General features: G+C 40.5%; 1 protein-coding gene across 2 annotated transcripts; it reads right to left on the bottom strand.

Annotated features, from left to right (window-relative positions):
* Nucleotides 1–8359: 8359 nt before the first annotated feature.
* LOC128533064 (uncharacterized) lies at nucleotides 8360–15966 on the bottom strand. 2 transcript variants are annotated; one of them, XR_008361339.1, is made up of 2 exons: nucleotides 8549–15966; nucleotides 8360–8441 (listed from the first exon to the last, which is right to left on the bottom strand). XR_008361339.1 is itself a non-coding variant. In XM_053507265.1 (2 exons), exon 2 carries the CDS (start codon nucleotides 14981–14983, stop codon nucleotides 8873–8875), a length of 6111 nt encoding a protein of 2036 aa, XP_053363240.1. In that variant the 5' UTR covers nucleotides 14984–15622; nucleotides 15730–15966; the 3' UTR covers nucleotides 8360–8872. The 2 variants fall into 2 exon arrangements, 1 of the variants encoding a protein (XP_053363240.1); XM_053507265.1 differs by having other exon boundaries at nucleotides 8360–15622; nucleotides 15730–15966.
* Nucleotides 15967–17948: the final 1982 nt, after the last annotated feature.

A 17948-nucleotide genomic window follows, 5' to 3' on the forward strand; every position in this document is an offset into this window, starting at 1 on the left:
CCACAACCACCAAGTTGCCACTGTTGGGCTCTCGAGCAAGGCCCTTAACCCTCAACTGCTCAGATGTGTAATGAAATAAAAATGTAAGTCGCTCTGGATAAGAGCGTCTGCCAAATGCCCAAATGTAAACATTTGCCCAGATCTTACAGTACCTTACTCATAATTGATCATCGATGGTCATGTGATAAACAGAATTGGTAAGGTACACTAAATTGTGCTAAACGCTGGAGGAATAGATGATGAAGTGTATGTTGTAAATTTAAATTAGTTTAATAAAATCAACCCAAATACTTTTTTAATTTACCACTTATAAGGAGCTGAAACCATACACTCACGTATACTCACTAGGTAGACAGCCTCCCCTTCTGCAGGGGTGTGAAGGACTGGAGCCTCTGGAATGGGTACGGCTGGTAAACCATCATCATTAATGGATCTCAGGCTTTCACGAAAAGACTTAGCAAGCTCCACTTATACAAATGTTACTCCTGCGGTATTCTGGTTTTACCGCCATGCATCACGGTGGCAGCATTTGGGTTTGTGCGTTTGCTGGCTTCTACCGCTGAAAGGCGCTATATAATTATAGTTCATTCTCTCAAGGATTAATGAGCCGCACTCCTTTAGAGCTGCACGTAGTAGCAGATAAAAGCAAGTAAAACATTGTAGTTAAACAAATTCATAATCACAGTATTAAAATTACGGTACAAATGTACTGTATAATTTAATTTAAATTAAATCTTATTAGGATCAAATTTAAGCAAAGTAAACGTTAACACAGTGAGCCTTTAGATTTTATCATGTGTAATTAGAAAAGCTACGCATGTATGTTTTTTGTCATCTTATATTTTGTGTTCTTTAAATTTGTAGTAGATTTATTAACTAAAATAAACGAAAATAACTGACCTTAAAAATTAGAACATTGTCAGGATGTGCTACTGTGTCATCAGATGTCGATGTATTTTTGCAATATTATAAGAATTAAAGGCAGTAGGCTGTTATGATCATCATAATGTTCTTTAATAAATTATGAAATCATTTTAACAAATTACATTTTTACATCCCAGCACCCCCGTTGCGCTGTACCACCGCCGGCAAAAACGAAAGTCAAATATTAAATGAATTTATCACAGTACAAAAATTACATTACAAATTTAGAACTTAAATATAGGAGTTTTTTAGTTCCATCGAATTTAAGCAAAGTAAATGTTAACACAGTGAGCCTTTATATTTTATCATGTGTAACACTCGAAAAGCCTGAAAACTCTGAAAACTTGCTGTGTGTATCAGAAAACATAGGTGAGTCACAGGTGTTGTCAGATTAATGGGCAAAAACTATATAATAAACCTATATAAGCTACATAGCCTTTATACAGATGTGGCCATTAAGACTGCGAGTGTTTTCCCGCGGGATGCCTCAATTTAGCGCGCGGCGCGCCGCGATTTGCCGTAAGCAACATTCGGGAATTTAAATAAATGTGTTATGCTTCACTAAATATCCGCCAGATGGCGCATGGAAGGACTTTATTTAAACGCCGGACCAAGTACTGTACAACGAAGAATTGTGTATAATTACTTAGTCTAAAACAATATTGTTTCCAATGCTGAAGCAAACATGAATTTTATTTTGCCTTTACAACAGATCTTTCATGATAAATGTGTATATGTGCTTCATATTTTTTTCATAATGATGAAATGAGATGCCCAAATTTGTGCTTTAAAATTCTTATTAAGTTTCTTATATATTTTTTGTAATGTTTTAACAGGGACAAAACAGTGAAAGACATGGCAATGTCTTGGTTTACATGGTGTTGAAATTAATTTAATTTCCTGATAGTAGGCAATCTGATAGTCTTAACTATGCGAATGTCCTGATTCGTGAATATGCCAACATATCTTATTTAAAACGTAAAAAAATTTTCGACATCATCAGAAGACATGAATGAACTATATATATTATATTATTAAGTAAATATTATTTTACTTTAAATCAATATCGCTCCTCGCTCACTAGTTAGGCGGCCTCTCCTTCAGATATGCGAAGAAGCGGGGCTGCGGAATTAGGCACGAATGGTGAAGAAGAGCTCTCCTTGCTAAAGATCCCGGGGCTAAAAATACTCGGGGTTTGTTGGTTTACAGTGGATTTTACTACTTTTCAAAGAAGAGCAAGCGGATGTGATTGTGAATTCATGACTGAAATAAAGCAGTTTGTCTTTTGTAAAGTACTTTCACTTTACAAAAGGCAGCGTTTTTATCAAAATGTTCATAAACGTGTGTTGTACAGTATATACATCGCGACAGCGCGCGCAGTATGGAAGTAAATTTTATTTGATTTTCTTTGGTTTTACTTCCTTTTAAGGAATAAATGGTAGCCCATAGGAAAGTACTCAGCAATGTGTGTGCGAAGCTGCACGTATAGGCCTGAGAGTCTGCTTGCATAAGCAGTCCGATATATACATTGAGGCCCCTAGGCTGGGGAAGCTTGATGAACCCCAGATGTTTAGGATGACATCATTGCATGTAGAATGAATTCTTTTGTCCTGGTTGACTATATAAGTGGCGAGCCGACGGGACAGTGTTGCGATTCTGCAGTCTCCCCCGGCCGTTATTGCATGATAAATAAAGGTCGTGATCTTCTGAAACCAAAGCCTGGGTCTTCCATCAATTTCCACAACATCTTGGCGCTGCGAGCAGGGTGGTGAAGGGGCAAAGGTGTGGCTGATCACCGTGGGCATCCTTGGCGGGCAGCACAAACAGGTGGCCACCTAAAAAGGTAAGCAACTTTTGCTTATATACTTAGTTTGTGTTGTTTGCTGGGATAACCCGTGGTGGTAAGGACACCTGATAAAGACCTCTCCAAATTAAGTAGTCTCTACATGGGCTTTGGTTCCAGAAAGAAATGCATGCATCAGCTTACTAACTGTTGTACTGATAGTAAATTGATAAAATAAGCATTGCATTTGTCTGTTTTGTTGTCAAGAGGGCATTGATTGATGGCAACAATAACAGATGGTATGAGAGAGCGCATTTGAGTGTCTATTTAAGTTGCTAAGAGGGCAATATAAAAAGGTAGATAGTCTTGATATTAATTTGTACTCATTGTCAAGTGGGCCTTGATGGATGACAAGGAGTGGAAAGCAAGTTAATACAGAGTTGCGCTTAATTAGTAATATTGCTTGTGTGAGGAATTAATAAAAAATACCCTTTCGTATGAGGAACACCTTTCGGTGTCGTAAGCATTTGGTAGCCACCTTAAAATTTGTATTGTATGAGGTTTTGTGGCTTTTATTTTATATCTTTTTTCGTATGAGGAATGTACTGTTGTACATCATAAGCATTGTGTAGCCACCCAAAAAAGGTATTGTAATTGTTTGTGGCTTTTATTTGATAACTTCCTATGTGGAGCACTATTTTGTGCCATTAAGTTGAATGCAATTGCAATTGTTTGGGCCTAATTGATGTTGTGTCTGTCTGTTACTGTCTGTTACTGTCTGAGTGTGTGAGAGCTCTATGTTCGCCTAAGTGTGTGTCTGTGTGTGTGTGAGTGTGTGTGAGAGAGAGAGAGAGAGAGAGAGAGAGATGGAATCTGGATAAGTGATACCATAAGCTCTGTGTCCAGTGAACAGGGCTGGACCTCCCGAGGGAATTGTGTGTACAACCCTCAGAGGGGGGGCAGCTTGTTGCCGGACCAGAGATGTGTGTGTGTATGAGCCCTAATTAGCAAAGGGGACAAGTATGCAAAGAATAAGCCCTATTTTCTAGGAAAAGAGGGACAAAGTATGAATGCATAAGCCTATAAATAAATAAATAAATAAATAAATAGTGTGGAGTGGTGAATGTGTCTAAACCCCATATTAGTACTGTGGCATTAATCAGTTATTGATGGAAGTGTTCACTGTGTAAAAGAATACTGTGCTTTTTGGCAAGCTAATAGGCAAATAGTGCAATATTGTATATTAAAAAATGGTTATAACTGTTAAGCCTTGTTAAGGAAGGTGGATATCTCTGTGATTATACAATGTTGTAAGTTGTTGTAAGCAAATTTAATCATTAAATAAGTGCATACGCATTAGATAACGTAAGAATATCTAAGTTGTGGTAACAGGCTATAAAGCATAATGGCAGCCTCTCCAGTGGAGATATTAGTGCTGAAGCATCCTTTGTGTGCAGATCTCATAACTAAGATCTCCAATAAATGGCAAAAGCGAACTAAAGATATAATTACAAAATGGCCAAAGGAGGGAACCTTAGATGTGGCAGGGTGAGGAGATGGAACCTTAATTATAATTATAAAATGGCAGCAAGAGAGAAAAAGCGTGAAAAGACAGCAGGAAAGAGAGGTCCTAGCTCTGTTTAAGGAAGAATGAGTAGAGTTGGTAAGAAAGAAAAGGCGAGAGAGGAAAAAGTTGAGAAAGTCAGACAGTGAGGCACAGAAAAACAGTAATGGAGGGGAAGCGCTACACCTCCCCCATATGTGCAGACAGAAGGTCAATTCCCAATGTTTAAGGGAATAATGAACGTTAAAAAAAATGCGAATGGAAGGTCATTTAGATTTAGACGGAGACTACAGAGAGTTGTGTGTGAAGTCAAGAAAGAGGCAGGATAGGAAAACGGATAGAGAAGAAAGCACACCATTAGATTGTTACAAGGAAGTAAGAGCAGATCTACAGAGAGTGAAAAGGTTGTATGGGAAGGAAGATAAATTAGAAGAATGGGAAGAGGTGCAAGCAAGTAGAGAGAGAACAGACAGGAGTGCTAAAACACCCGTAAAAAGTCAGATACAGTTAGATACAACATTAAGGACTGGGCATAGGTCTTTGTACAGTGGAGGCGATGAAGGTAAAAAGGATTGTTATTTAATATGGGCAGTTGGAAACAGAGAAGGAACACTGGAAGTCTTAGGAACCTAGCTCCATAATTTCCAATTTACCTTAAATTTTAGTTAAAGGTGCACTGGGACAGTTATACTGTACCGTGGGCAGCTCAGGATCTCGAGGGGCTTGTCAACCGCCTCCCTAACATTCACGAGGGTGCAGGGAAATGGATTAAGGTCTTAGAAGAGGAGACCTCAGGCAAGCTGTTGTCGGTGGGGGACATAAAAGCTCTGTTGGCAAAGATTTTAGGCGGAGGGAAATTGGAGGAGATCCTCCAGGCTTCTGACCTGAGCGAGGCCATAGATACATACCATATGGATGGAACTGTGTTTGATGCTTATCGTCCTTCTGTGTGGCAAGCTTTGCGTGCTGAATATCCAACTAGAGTGGACCCAAAAGCTTTAAAGGGGGATGAGTTGGAAGAAACAGAGAATCCAACTCTGTACATCCAGAAGCAGCTAAAGAGATGGAAGCAAGAGACTGAAAGTGATCCAGAAGGAGATGCACTGTTGTCTACGCTGTTCAGACAAACCATAGTAAATGCTATGCCTCAACCAGTAAAAAGTAAACTGGAAGATGTGGTCGGCTTAACTTCTAAATCACACAAAGAATTCTGTGATCACGTCACACATGCTGTTGAACAGTATAGAAAAAATGAGCAGAAGTTGAGAGCTCAAGAAAAAGAACTGCAAAGAAAACTGGCTCAGTTACAGCTTGAAGAACTCACAAAGAAAAACAAGAGAAAAGTCCAAGCTACTCTAAGAACAGAGGAAGCAGAGCAACTGTCTGTGAGGGCCCCAAGCAATCCATCATCCACAGTCCAGCCAGCGGCAGTTACTGCGATGACAGCACCAGCCGCATTCTCTCCAAACTCAAACCAGATGCCTGCGCCTGTCATTAACGTTTTTACTCAAAAGCCAGGGCCGAGGGAGTGGAGAGCCAATCAACAACAGAGAGGACAAAGGAACCCTCAGTCTAGCTTTCCCCCAGGCGTATGTTGGGGGTGTGGACAAGCTGGACACAACAGATCACACTGCCTTTCCCACCCATGGCCTCAAGCCCAAAGGAATGCGGTGGGAGGGGGGTGGCAACAGCCTCCTCGAGATCAAGTTCAAGGCCCAGTAAACCCATGGGGGGGTCCAAAGCTGGGATATTAGGGGTGCCCAGAGAACCCTACAGGGGAGAATCAGTTACCTATTTTAACAACTAGTGCAGAACAAGAACCCATGTTACACATTGAGGTAGATGGTAAAAGTACACCCATGTTAGTTGATACAGGAGCAGTTTATACATGCTTAAACTTAAGTCATGCCTCACATCTCCCCATGTCTGGAAAATTTGCCAAGACAGTAGGATTCTCGGGAAAAAAGCAGTTAATTCCTATGACCGCTCCAGTCCGTCTACAAACTAACAACAAAAGTGTGACCCTACCTGTATTAGTTTCAAGTCAGACACCGGTAAATTTATTAGGAAGAGATGCTTTATGTAAATTAGGACTGCAAATATTGTGTTCCCCAGAAGGTGTGTATGTTGACATGAAAGGTATTAAAAATCAAATGGTAATGCTTGAGCCACAAGCAAATGTGTATTGGGCGGGACAGCTGGAAAAAGATGTTAGTCAAATAATCCATAAATGGGGAAAGTTTATTAAAGCACAAATTCCTGAAGCACAACTGCCTTGTTCGGCTTTCCACTGCACAATGATTTATGACCCAGCTAAAGACACTGACCTAGAACAGACATGGCAGAAAGAGACAAGAGAGAACAAGGTTGAGTTAATCACACAGTACATCATCATAGGTCAGCAAGGAGCAGCTATCAGTGTAGATGAGTGTGATTTTGTAAAAAGGTGGTTTAATGTAACTGATTCTGTTCCTCATGTGACGTTGTATGTAGGAAAAAACTACAGCTCAAAGGACTTAGGACCAATGATGAAAAAAAGCTAAAGAGGTCCAGTGGGAATCAACCATAAATCCATTGATTTTTCATTCTGTAGATAAAAACTATATGAAAATCTTGTGTGGTAATAACTTGATTGGTACTCCTCAGGAAGTAGTAATTAGCAGCAACTCACAAACCCAAATGACTTCAGCCTCTGAAGTAATTGATACTGCAGAGGAGGAATTGTATAGGGACATGGAGAGTGACGTCCCACCTGAATTATGGTCTCGGCATGATACAGATGTAGGTCTAATTAAGTCAGCCAGCTCAATTCAAGTACAACTTAAACCAGATGTAAAACTGCTCAAAATAAGACAATATCCTTTGCGATCTGAGGCAGAAGCTGGCATAAAAAATACATTATTGAAAGCCTAGTTAAGGCATCTGTACTAGAAGAGACAACCAGTTTTGTAATTTTCCTATTTTCCCGGTGATCGAGCCAGGTACAAATAAATGGCGTCTTGTGCCTGATTTGGATGTTTAATAGTATAACAGGTAAATTATCCAGCAGATGTTCCAAATCCACATACACTGCTAACTAATGTCCCTCCCAAAGCCATATACTTCACTGTAATTGATCTTTGTTCAGCCTTCTTCAGTGTTTCAGTGGCAGAAGAGAGTAGATATTTGTTTGCATTTACATGTACTGGTAAACAATATATGTACCAAAAATGCCATGGAGGTTTAACCACTCACTGCATGTATTCAATCAGATTTGGAAGCTGATTTAGGAGGTTTAAGGATAGAAAATAGCCTTTGTCAGCATATGGATGAGTGTTTAATATGTTTATTATCATGAAGCATGCCATAGGAGTTCCATTAAGGTACTCAGTAAGCTATGTAGCTCAGGGAGGCCATAGAGTGTCCAACGCTAAACTACAGTACTGCGAGCCTCAAGTTGAATGGGTAAGGTGACTAGTTTCACATAAGACGATAGCCGTTGTGCCTACCTAATTAGAAGGCATAAGTAAAGCACCAGTGTCACAACCAGATAAACAGTGATGACCTTTCTAGGGGTAACAGGTTTCATGCTGACTGGAGTGAGGAGTATCTGATATCAAGATGATATCAAGCTGTTCTATCTGTATGTGGCTAACCGAGCTGATGGATCTGCCTCAGCTATATCGATGTAGTGGTGAACTTGCAGTGATAGGAAAAACCAGCCCTAGCTTACTACAGCACTAAGCTAGATAATATAGCTTAAGGATAGCCACCATGCTATCAACAGGGTCTTGCAGCTGTACCTTATGCATATGGAAAATCATCTACATTGACTCGGTTACTTATAGGTTGTAGAGTTGATAAAACAAGGGAAATTTGTTCTAACTCAAGCTCGCATTCTAGGTCATTCTTCACTGCTCACATATCCCGACATTACTATAAAGCGATGTGACACAGCTAACCCAGCTAAATTAATCCCTTATGCCTATGAAGGAGGGTCTCATGATTGTGTGGAGAGTTCATTGGCATTTACTAGGTTACGGCCTGATCGAGTCTAAACCGATATCGGTTGCAGAAATCACTTACTTTGCTGATGGATCTAGTTTTAGGGACTATAATTCCCTTAATGCACGTCCAGGCACAAGTGGTTTTCTTTTAACAGATGGCTTTAATGAATAGACACCGTGAAAACTAAAATAAATTAAAGACAAACAACAATTAACCTTTGTGTAAAATAAAAGACAAATCTTAATATAAAAGTGCATTCACAACAAAATGCAAAAAGAAACATGACATACCTTGTTGGCTGTGTGCAAAACAAAAAGGAATTAGAGTTTTAGCTTTCTTTGACTCTTCATTATTTGCTTACAGCATGCGTTGTGTTTTCTTCTCCTTCTTCTAATCATTATAACATCTACCTCATAACAGCGCCCTCCGATGGTGTTGTACAAAATTACATGTAATAAAATAAACTTTACAAGCCAAACAAAGCACATAAAACAAAAATACAAGAAAACTTCAAATCAAAATGTGGCAGTTACACTCCCACCAAATATCACAACCTTTGTGTGAGATTTCCAAACTAAACTGACACTTAAATATAAATGCAAACAAACTTAAGATTACTCTGCTTCAAGTAAAACAATAACCTTATGTACAGGTCGGTCAAGTGAAACTGCTTTAGTCGTATGTTTACAGTGCTTGTCCAATGTGTTCACACCAACTAAGAGTCTAACCTTTCTCACTTTATTATCTGCCCCAGGGTAGACATCTGTAACTCTTGCAATCCTCCATTCGTTACGTGGAGCAAGATCATCTTGAAGCAGGACAATATCATTAACCTTCAAGTCCCTTCTGAGGGCTTGCCATTTTTGTCTTGGTTGTAAGTTGAGTAAGTACTCCTTCCTCCATCTGGTCCAAAATTCGTTAACCAAGTACTGTACTCTTCGCCATCTCCTTTGAAGAAACAGATCTTCCTTCAAGAACTGCCCTGGCGGAGGTTGGACAATGGTAGACTTCATGGTTAGAATATGATTAGGTGTTAATGGTTCGGGTCCAGTGGGATCATTCAGATGTTCCGCAGAAAGTGGTCTGCTGTTAATGATCGCCATAACCTCGTACAAGAACGTTCTTAATGAGGTAGGGTCTAGTCTTTTTGCCGACTGGTCTAAGACAGCAGAAAGAACACTCCTTATAGTTCTTATCTGTCTTTCCCAAACACCTCCCATATGACTGGCTGATGGAGGATTCATAAGGAATTCACATCCGAACGCTTTGATCCTTTCTTGATCCATGTCTTTCATGAGATTTGCAAATTCTCTTTGAGCGCCAACAAAATTGGTTCCTTTGTCGCATCTCAGCTGACGAACATTTCCTCTAATAGCAATAAACGCTCGCAGAGCATTCATAAACGAGTCTGTACTTAGGTCATCTACCACTTCTATGTGGACAGCTCGCGAACATAGACAGGTTAGTACAAGTCCGTATCGCTTAAGCTCTCTACGTCCATCCTTAACATAAATTGGTCCGAAACAATCCATTCCAACATAAGTGAAAGGTGGAGTTGGTTCTGTCCTGTCAGAAGGTAGATCTCCCATCTTCTGTACTTCAGTACTTCTCCTGTACTTCCGACATTTAACACATTTGAAAATGTGAGACGAGACTGCACTGCTGCATCCGAGGATCCACCATCCATTAGCTCGCAGTTCGTTGGTCGTCATTCCACGTCCTTGATGCTGAATTTTGGCATGGAAGTGTCTGATAAGTAGTATAGAAACATGACTGTCTTTTGGTATTATCGCTGGATGTTTGACATGTGGATGGAGTGCTGCATGGCTCAAACGTCCTCCGACTCTGAGTATTCCTTCGTCATCCAAAAATGGATTTAATTTGTACAGCTTGCAATTTTTGGTTTTCGCAACTGCTTTCTTCGTTTTCAAAGTCTGTATCTCATTTGAGAAAGCTTTTGCTTGAACAAGCTTAATGATTAATAGTTCAGCTTCCTTCCTTTCTTCCAAACTTGTGCTGTCTTTGGTGCTTTGTGTCAGACCTTTGTATTCTTTAATCTTTCTTTTTAACGCTGCCAGCGCTCTGACCAATCTGGACCAATCTGAAAACTTCTCGAAACGATCTAGCAATGTTCCCTCTTCCTTCGCGTTGATGTTACATACAAAGGCTTTGCGTAGTTCTGGATCATCTCCCTTGATCTCTCCCACCACTATATTTCTTTCCGGTAGTCCCTTTTTCCAAAGAAACTTCGGTCCTGTGAACCAGTTGGATGACTTCAATTGTTCCGCAGTCGAACCACGGGAAGCGTGATCCGCAGGATTATCTTCTGAAGCAATGTAAGCCCATTGTTCTGCTGTTGTACTATACTTGATTCTTTGCACACGATTAGCTACAAACACCTGAAATCTTCTGGCATCGTTATTTATGTAGCCAAGAACAACTGTGGAATCCGTCCAAAAGAACTCTTGTAGGTCTTGGATTTCCAATTCAGCTCGTAGCAGATCACTAACTCTTACAGCAACGACTGCTGCCGAAAGCTCAAGTCTTGGAATAGTCAGAACCCTTTTGGGTGTTACTCTTGACTTGCCCATTAGTAAGCAACAGTGGACTTCATCTTGTTGGTTAGTGACTCGCAGGTAAGTACATTCGCCATATCCTGAGACGCTGGCGTCTGCGAAATGGTGAAGCTCGTAGCTTCTGATTTGTCCAAACTCTGGGGGAATGAAACATCTTTTGATTTGTACATTAGCTAATCTTGGAAGATCTTGAATCCATGACTCCCACCGAGGCTTCAGATGCTCTGGAAGGCCTTCATCCCAATCCAGTTTATCTTGACACATTTGCTGGAGAATCTGCTTGCCTAAGAGTACAAACGGTGCTATGAAGCCTAGGGGATCATAGATTGAGGCAACGGTGGAAAGAACACCTCTTCTTGTTAACGCATTAGCTTTGACTTGGACTCTGAACTTGAACGTATCTGATGTAATGCACCATTCAACTCCCAGAGCTCTTTCAATTTGTGGCAAACTCAGAGACATGTCTAGGTCTTTGACTGTTGCACGTTCTTCTTCTGGAATGGTTGTCATTACTCTTTCGCTGTTTGACACGAATTTGTGGAGTCTTAATTTCCCTGTAGCGCATAGCTCTCTTGAGTCTCTCACCAGTTGGATAGCTTCACTTTCAGTCGACACACTTGCTAAGCCGTCATCAACATAGAAATTTTTCTGGATGAAGCGAATGACATTCTCCTTGAACCGACCTTGTCCTTGTGCTGCTAGGTGTTTCAAGCCAAAGTTGGCGCAGCCAGGAGAAGAAGCCGCTCCAAACAAGTGAACCTTCATCCGGTAGACTGATGGTGTTGTGTCCAGGTTACCTTGCTCCCACCATAAAAAGCGGAGGTAATCTTGGTCTTCTCTTTTCACATGAAATTGGTGAAACATTCGCTCAATGTCGCAAGTAAATGCGACCGACCCTTTACGAAAGCGACAAAGAACGCCCACCAATGTGTTTGTTAAGTCCGGACCAGTTAACAGATGGTCATTGAGGGATGTGTCTTGATACTTGGCCGAACAGTCAAATACTATTCGGATTTTCCCTGGTTTGTGTGGATGATAGACCCCATGGTGTGGGATATACCATGCTGGACTGTTGTCTAACTGTTCTTCAGGGATCTTTTCTGCATCACCCCGAGAGATTATATCATCCATAAACTTGCTGTAGTCATTGTAGTACGCTTTGTCCTTCCTTAGTCTTCTCTCCAGGCACATCAAGCGATGAGATGCACTTACTTTGTTGTTCGGTAATTTGGGTCTTTTGTCACGGAATGGTAGTGGCATTTCATAGTGACTGCTTTCATTCAGCTTGATGCCTTCTCTGAGTTGCGTAAGAAACTTCAAGTCATCTTGAGAGACATGATTGTCATCACTGGCCTTTTCTGAGAAATCTAACTCAAGTGCTTTAATAATCTCTGAGGGAGTGACATCTCTTACTTTAGTCCTGTTTACATAGTAAACTTCACTCAGCAGATCATTAGAAGGGCTGAGATCTGGGATAACCTTCCTCACGATGATGCGATGGCTGACTCCGATGGCATCTCCATAGTTCAGGCATGGATTGCTTTGTCCAACTATGCTCCAGCCGAGATCCGTGCGCTGAGCGTATGGTTCGTCATCTTTACCTGACACGATTTCTCTGGGGAGTAGCGCTTGTGAGCAGTTATATCCAATTAACAGACCTACTACACATTCCTGCAAAGGAGCTATTTCTGCTTGCAGATGTTTCAGATGTGACCAAGCCTTTGCTGTCTCACTTGTTGGAATGTGGTCTTGGTTAGCTGGGATAAACTCTCGTGTGAACGTTGAAGGTAGACTTATCCTTTGGTTTGAGTAGAAGCCACGCACTTGTAGACCTTTAAGTCTTTGAGACTGAATGACTGTGGTTTTTGATGTCATAGTAGACAACTCTAGCTTGACTGGTTCTTTAATGACATCTAGAGTTCCTGCAACTTCACTGAGAACAAATGTTGTATCACTTTGAGTGTCCAACAAGGCGTATGTGAGAATTTCTTGTGATGGTTGCAACTTAGATGAAAGCCAAACAGGAATTATTGCTGCTGTTTGCATGTTACCTTTTTGACGTATGACTCTGTTTGTCGTAGCTATGGCAATTAATTGTTCAGTTTGAGCTTGATTCTTTTGACTTGGTCTTTCATTGCTTGAGTTTGTTTCATCTTGTGGCGTTTTTTGCTCCTCTTTGCTACGTTCTTCGTGTAGACAGGTAGGATGCCCTTTATTGCACCTTTCACAAACCTTTCTGTTGCTACAGCTTTTCGAGTAATGACCTGGCTTAAGACATCCAAAGCATAGTTTTTCTCCTTGAATAAACTTTACCCTTTCAGTTACTGCCTTTTCAAGAAACCTTCTGCATTTCGGAAGAGTATGTTTGGTCTTTTTGCAGAACAAACATGTAAAGGCTGTCTTCTCTTGAGAAGTTGTAGCCAATGTTTTAACTCCAATGTTTCTTTGTCTTGGAAGTTTAAATTTTTCTAAACTGTCAGCTTCACGTTGTTTCAGTGACTGCAGTGATGTAACAGGGTTACAAGCAATCTTTGCTTCCCTTGTTAGGAACGAGACAAATTGACTGAATGTGGGAAACTGGTTTGTCTCTTCTTCAATTTCAGTAACCTTGCGGTTCCAACATGCTGTGATCCAATCTGGTAACTTGGAAAGGATGTTTCTGTTCTCATTACAGTCATTTAAGATCTCTAATGACTTGATTTGAACCATGGCTGCCTCACAACTTCGTAAGAAATCTGTAAAATCTCTGAGCGCAATGCTGTCCTTTGATGAGATTTTGGGCCAAGTCTGAAGCTTATCTCTATAGGCCTTTGCAATCGAGAACGGGTTCCCGTATCGTTCATCGAGTACTTTCCATGCAGCAGCATAGGCAGATTCAGTTCCAAGCAGGAAGTATCCATCCAGTGCACTCTTAGCTTGTCCACTCACGTATCTGCGGAGATAGAATATTTTTTCATTCTCTGGAATGTTCTTTTGGTCGATGAGTGTGTGAAACGAGAGCTTCCAATCATTGTATCTTAATGGGTCTCCACTAAACATTGATGGTTCAGGAATGGGTATTCTACTTGCATTTAATGCTCCTGCTAGCAACTTGACAAGCTCTGCAGTACTATCATTCAGAGGGGTGGTTGCAGCTTGTGGGAAAAGGTGCTCTTGCTGTGGGGGAACACTTACTTGCACTTGTCCGAGGGCTTTGCTTTCCGTAATTATCCTTGTTATGCCCACATTGTGCTCCTCTGTTACACTCATTTGGTCATACACTTGCATTCTTGCTTGAGCTGCACGTAGATCTTTTACCTTTTCTAAGTGCTGCAACCTTCTTTTCCTTTCATCAAGTGATCTTTGCAATGCTGCATATTCTTCCTCTTGTTTAGCTTTAATCCTAGCTTCATCCTCTTCTCTTTGCGTTCTCAGCTTAAGTTCCTCCGTTTCTCTTTCTAAGCGAAGTTTTTTGACCAAGGCTTCTTGCTCTACTGCCTTTCTTCTTACTTCAGCTTCGAGTCTATCAATTTCAATCTGCTCGATTTCTTGTTCTTCTAACACCTTTAGAACAGCTTGGCTTGCAGCTGCCTCTGCCGCAGCTTCTTGATGTTTTACAGAGGAGTTACTGGAACGGTCAGAGGTGTGTGATTTACAGACAGTCGACTCAAAGAGGGAGCCTACATCTGGCCAATCTTGTTCCTCTTCTGCAATCTTTCCCTGCATGTAACCTTCTGCTTTAGATACGATGAACTTGGAGATCTGCACACATATATCTACTTTGCGACGTGTTTCTGAATCGGGGGTTGTTACTTGACGTAGCTCATTATATGCTCGCTGGGTATCTACAGAAAGGCCTGTAACATCACCAACAATGTCGTTAAGTAGGTCCTCACTTAATGGCTCTGACTGTGACAATGGTTGCTTAGAGGATTTGGCACATATTCTCCATTTCTCAAAGATGTAGTTAAATCTTTGCTGAAGACCTTTAATCTTTTCATCCTGCATTTCTTTTCCCTTTACTGTGAGAGTTTTGACCCTTTTGCTTCTCCTTAATTGGGATACAGGTTCTTGTGATACTTCAGGACAAGGAAGTTCCTCTTCTTCAGTATCAGTCTGAGAGTCTGTGCTAGGCTCAGGTTGGAAAAGGGGCTGATTTGGTTCAGTCATTTTAAATGTCAGTAAGCTGTATAAATTCGTCAACAATGCTTAATGTCCTTTTTGACATCAACAAAATCATAAATTATTTGTTGTATTAATGTAACTTATAATTGTATTGTAAATTAAATTTAACTTAAATTAACTTCAATAAAATTATAATACTTTGCAGCCTTAAAACCAACTCAAAATAACTTTTGCCACAAACTTCAATTTACAATATGGCCCTTTAACTTGAATGAACGAGAATGTTACATATACTTCTAAGATGACTGTCAACATTACAAGCAAATGAACAAGAGGATCTTACTGTCATTCACAGTTCGCTTGGTCAACCTTCAAACTTGCCCTTTAACTTAAGACAGCTCTAAACTTGCTGAGTGTCCAAGCTTCTTTTGGCCTTATCTTGAACGTTGCTCTTCAAACTGCGCTCCTCACGTGTCGAATGTCTCTTTGTTGCAGCTCCGCCTGATGTTCGCGCTGCTTGTTCATGCCCCGACAAGTGTGCTGGCTCTTTGCTTCTGCCACCTCGTCATGCACTGGCCACTCGCGCAGATGTAGCCAAGTTTTCACTATAATTCCCTTAATGCACGTCCAGGCACAAGTGGTTTTCTTTTAACAGATGGCTTTAATGAATAGACACCGTGAAAACTAAAATAAATTAAAGACAAACAACAATTAACCTTTGTGTAAAATAAAAGACAAATCTTAATATAAAAGTGCATTCACAACAAAATGCAAAAAGAAACATGACATACCTTGTTGGCTGTGTGCAAAACAAAAAGGAATTAGAGTTTTAGCTTTCTTTGACTCTTCATTATTTGCTTACAGCATGCGTTGTGTTTTCTTCTCCTTCTTCTAATCATTATAACATCTACCTCATAACAGCGCCCTCCGATGGTGTTGTACAAAATTACATGTAATAAAATAAACTTTACAAGCCAAACAAAGCACATAAAACAAAAATACAAGAAAACTTCAAATCAAAATGTGGCAGTTACAGGGACCATGTAGAAAATCACACTGGGTATTCAATAATAATGAAGAATGGAGGAAACTTTAAACCGTCTTATCTTAGAATTGTTCGTAACCGTGTTCCACTCAATTAGCTGAGCTGAAAAGTGCCCACAGCCACCTGCCAATTATGAAAAGGGCTAATGGCAAATATTTTTACAGATTCAGCCTATTTGCATGGTGCATGTCATCTGTTTGGAGCAGTATGGAAGCAAAGAGGGTTTAAAAGGAGCGAAGGAACTTCCATTTAACATGCTGAACAAACAAGTAACCTAATATCTGCTATGATGCTACCAAGACGGTTGGCTGTCATTAAATGCCAGGCCCATAAAAAGGGAAATGACTATGTCACTAAGGGTAACACTATAGCAGACTTAAAAGCAAAGCGAGCAACAAAGTTTTAGTTGGCAGTGCAGGTGCCAATAGTCCTTATAGAACTGCAGCCTCAGTTGGAGGATAGTATTCGGGTTCAACATCCAGCAGGTCCATACGAGCACTCGATGTGGCTCCAGAGGGGAGCGCAGAAGAACGCACAGGGTATTTGGTGTTCACATTAAGGTCTTATTATAGCACCCACAGCACTGTTGAACATTTTTAGTTTTAAATGCTCATAGATTTGACTATTGTGCAAGAGGAGAGGTGGTGAGAAAAATCAAGCAACCTGAGTAATGGTCTTCATATCTGCATGCTATGCTGGATGAGTTCCTAGCTTCATTTGAAGTATGTGCTAAGCATAATGTCATGAAGGAAGCAGTGACACCTATTGGTCATATACCGGTACCAGAGTGACCATTCAAGCACTTTGTGGTGAACTATGTGGACATGATAAATTAAGGTTCAAGGCGAAAGGTACATTCTAGTAATAACTGACAGATTTAGTAGATGGGTAGAATCAATACCATCTGCAGATGAAGGGGCCAGAACAGTTATCAAATCACAAGGGAAGTGATACCTAGATTTGAAATTCCGTTAGAGATCAGTTCAGATAATGGATCAGTATTCATTCAAAAAATATAAGGCAGGTATTACAACGGTTGGGAACATAGCAAAGATTTGGGTATGTTCACAGTCCCAGGAGAAGGTAGAAAGTATAAATGGCAATCTCAAAGCCATGATTAATAATATTTGTAGTAGTACAAAGCGTAACTGGGTTGAGGCTTTACTTTTTGCACCAATGAATTAACAAGCATGCAAACTAACAGAAATACACACTTAACACTGCATAAAATGCTTTCGGGTCGACCCATGCCTGTGCCATTCTGTAGAAGCCATATAAAGGCCCACCGCTAAAACAACTGCAAAAATCTTATATGAAGAAACTAACTGCCATATATGAAGCAATTTATGTGCAGGAAAAGAGCAAGGAGGCGATGAAGGAAAGACGCTCCGCCCCACCACTCTAGGAGACCAGGTCTAGTTGCGAGAGTTCAGGAGGAGATGGCACAAGCCCAGGAGGAAGGAATCCTACAAAGTTGTGGCATCCACTCCAACAGTGATTCAAGTGAAAGGCAAAACCACTGGAAACCACTCGAAAACTATGGAAAAAAGAGAGAAGGACCTAACATCAAATAGTAACAAAAGTGCAAAGAAAGTAAATCTTTATTGGGAAATAACCAACTATTGGCACAAGTTGGATACCAAATTGCGCAGCGTCAAATACTACGCTGCTCCAAATTAAGTATTAGAAACTGCTTAAGAGCAGCACCCCACTCCTGATACAGATGAGACTGACTGACTAACTGAGACCAGTTTTCCCCTGACACAATTGACAGTACAAACAACTGTACAGATTATGTGTGACAACGATTCATGTCCTCTATATTGTATAAATGCATTTCTGTTTAACTAACATTATATTGCTTTCACAGATAAAACAGCAGCAGGGACAACTAATTTTAATTTCCTCCACAGGAAAAGTGCACGTGAAGGAAGCAGGCCTTAAACAAATTATGACAATGTGTAA

The sequence above is a fragment of the Clarias gariepinus genome, chromosome 11 (genome assembly GCF_024256425.1).
Source record: "Clarias gariepinus isolate MV-2021 ecotype Netherlands chromosome 11, CGAR_prim_01v2, whole genome shotgun sequence".
Classification (NCBI taxonomy): Eukaryota; Metazoa; Chordata; class Actinopteri; order Siluriformes; family Clariidae; genus Clarias; species Clarias gariepinus.

Coding starts and splice junctions, on each gene's coding strand:
- LOC128533064 (XM_053507265.1), bottom strand. CDS start 14,983: ATGACTGAACCAAATCAGCCCCTTTTCCAACCTGAGCCTAGCACAGAC.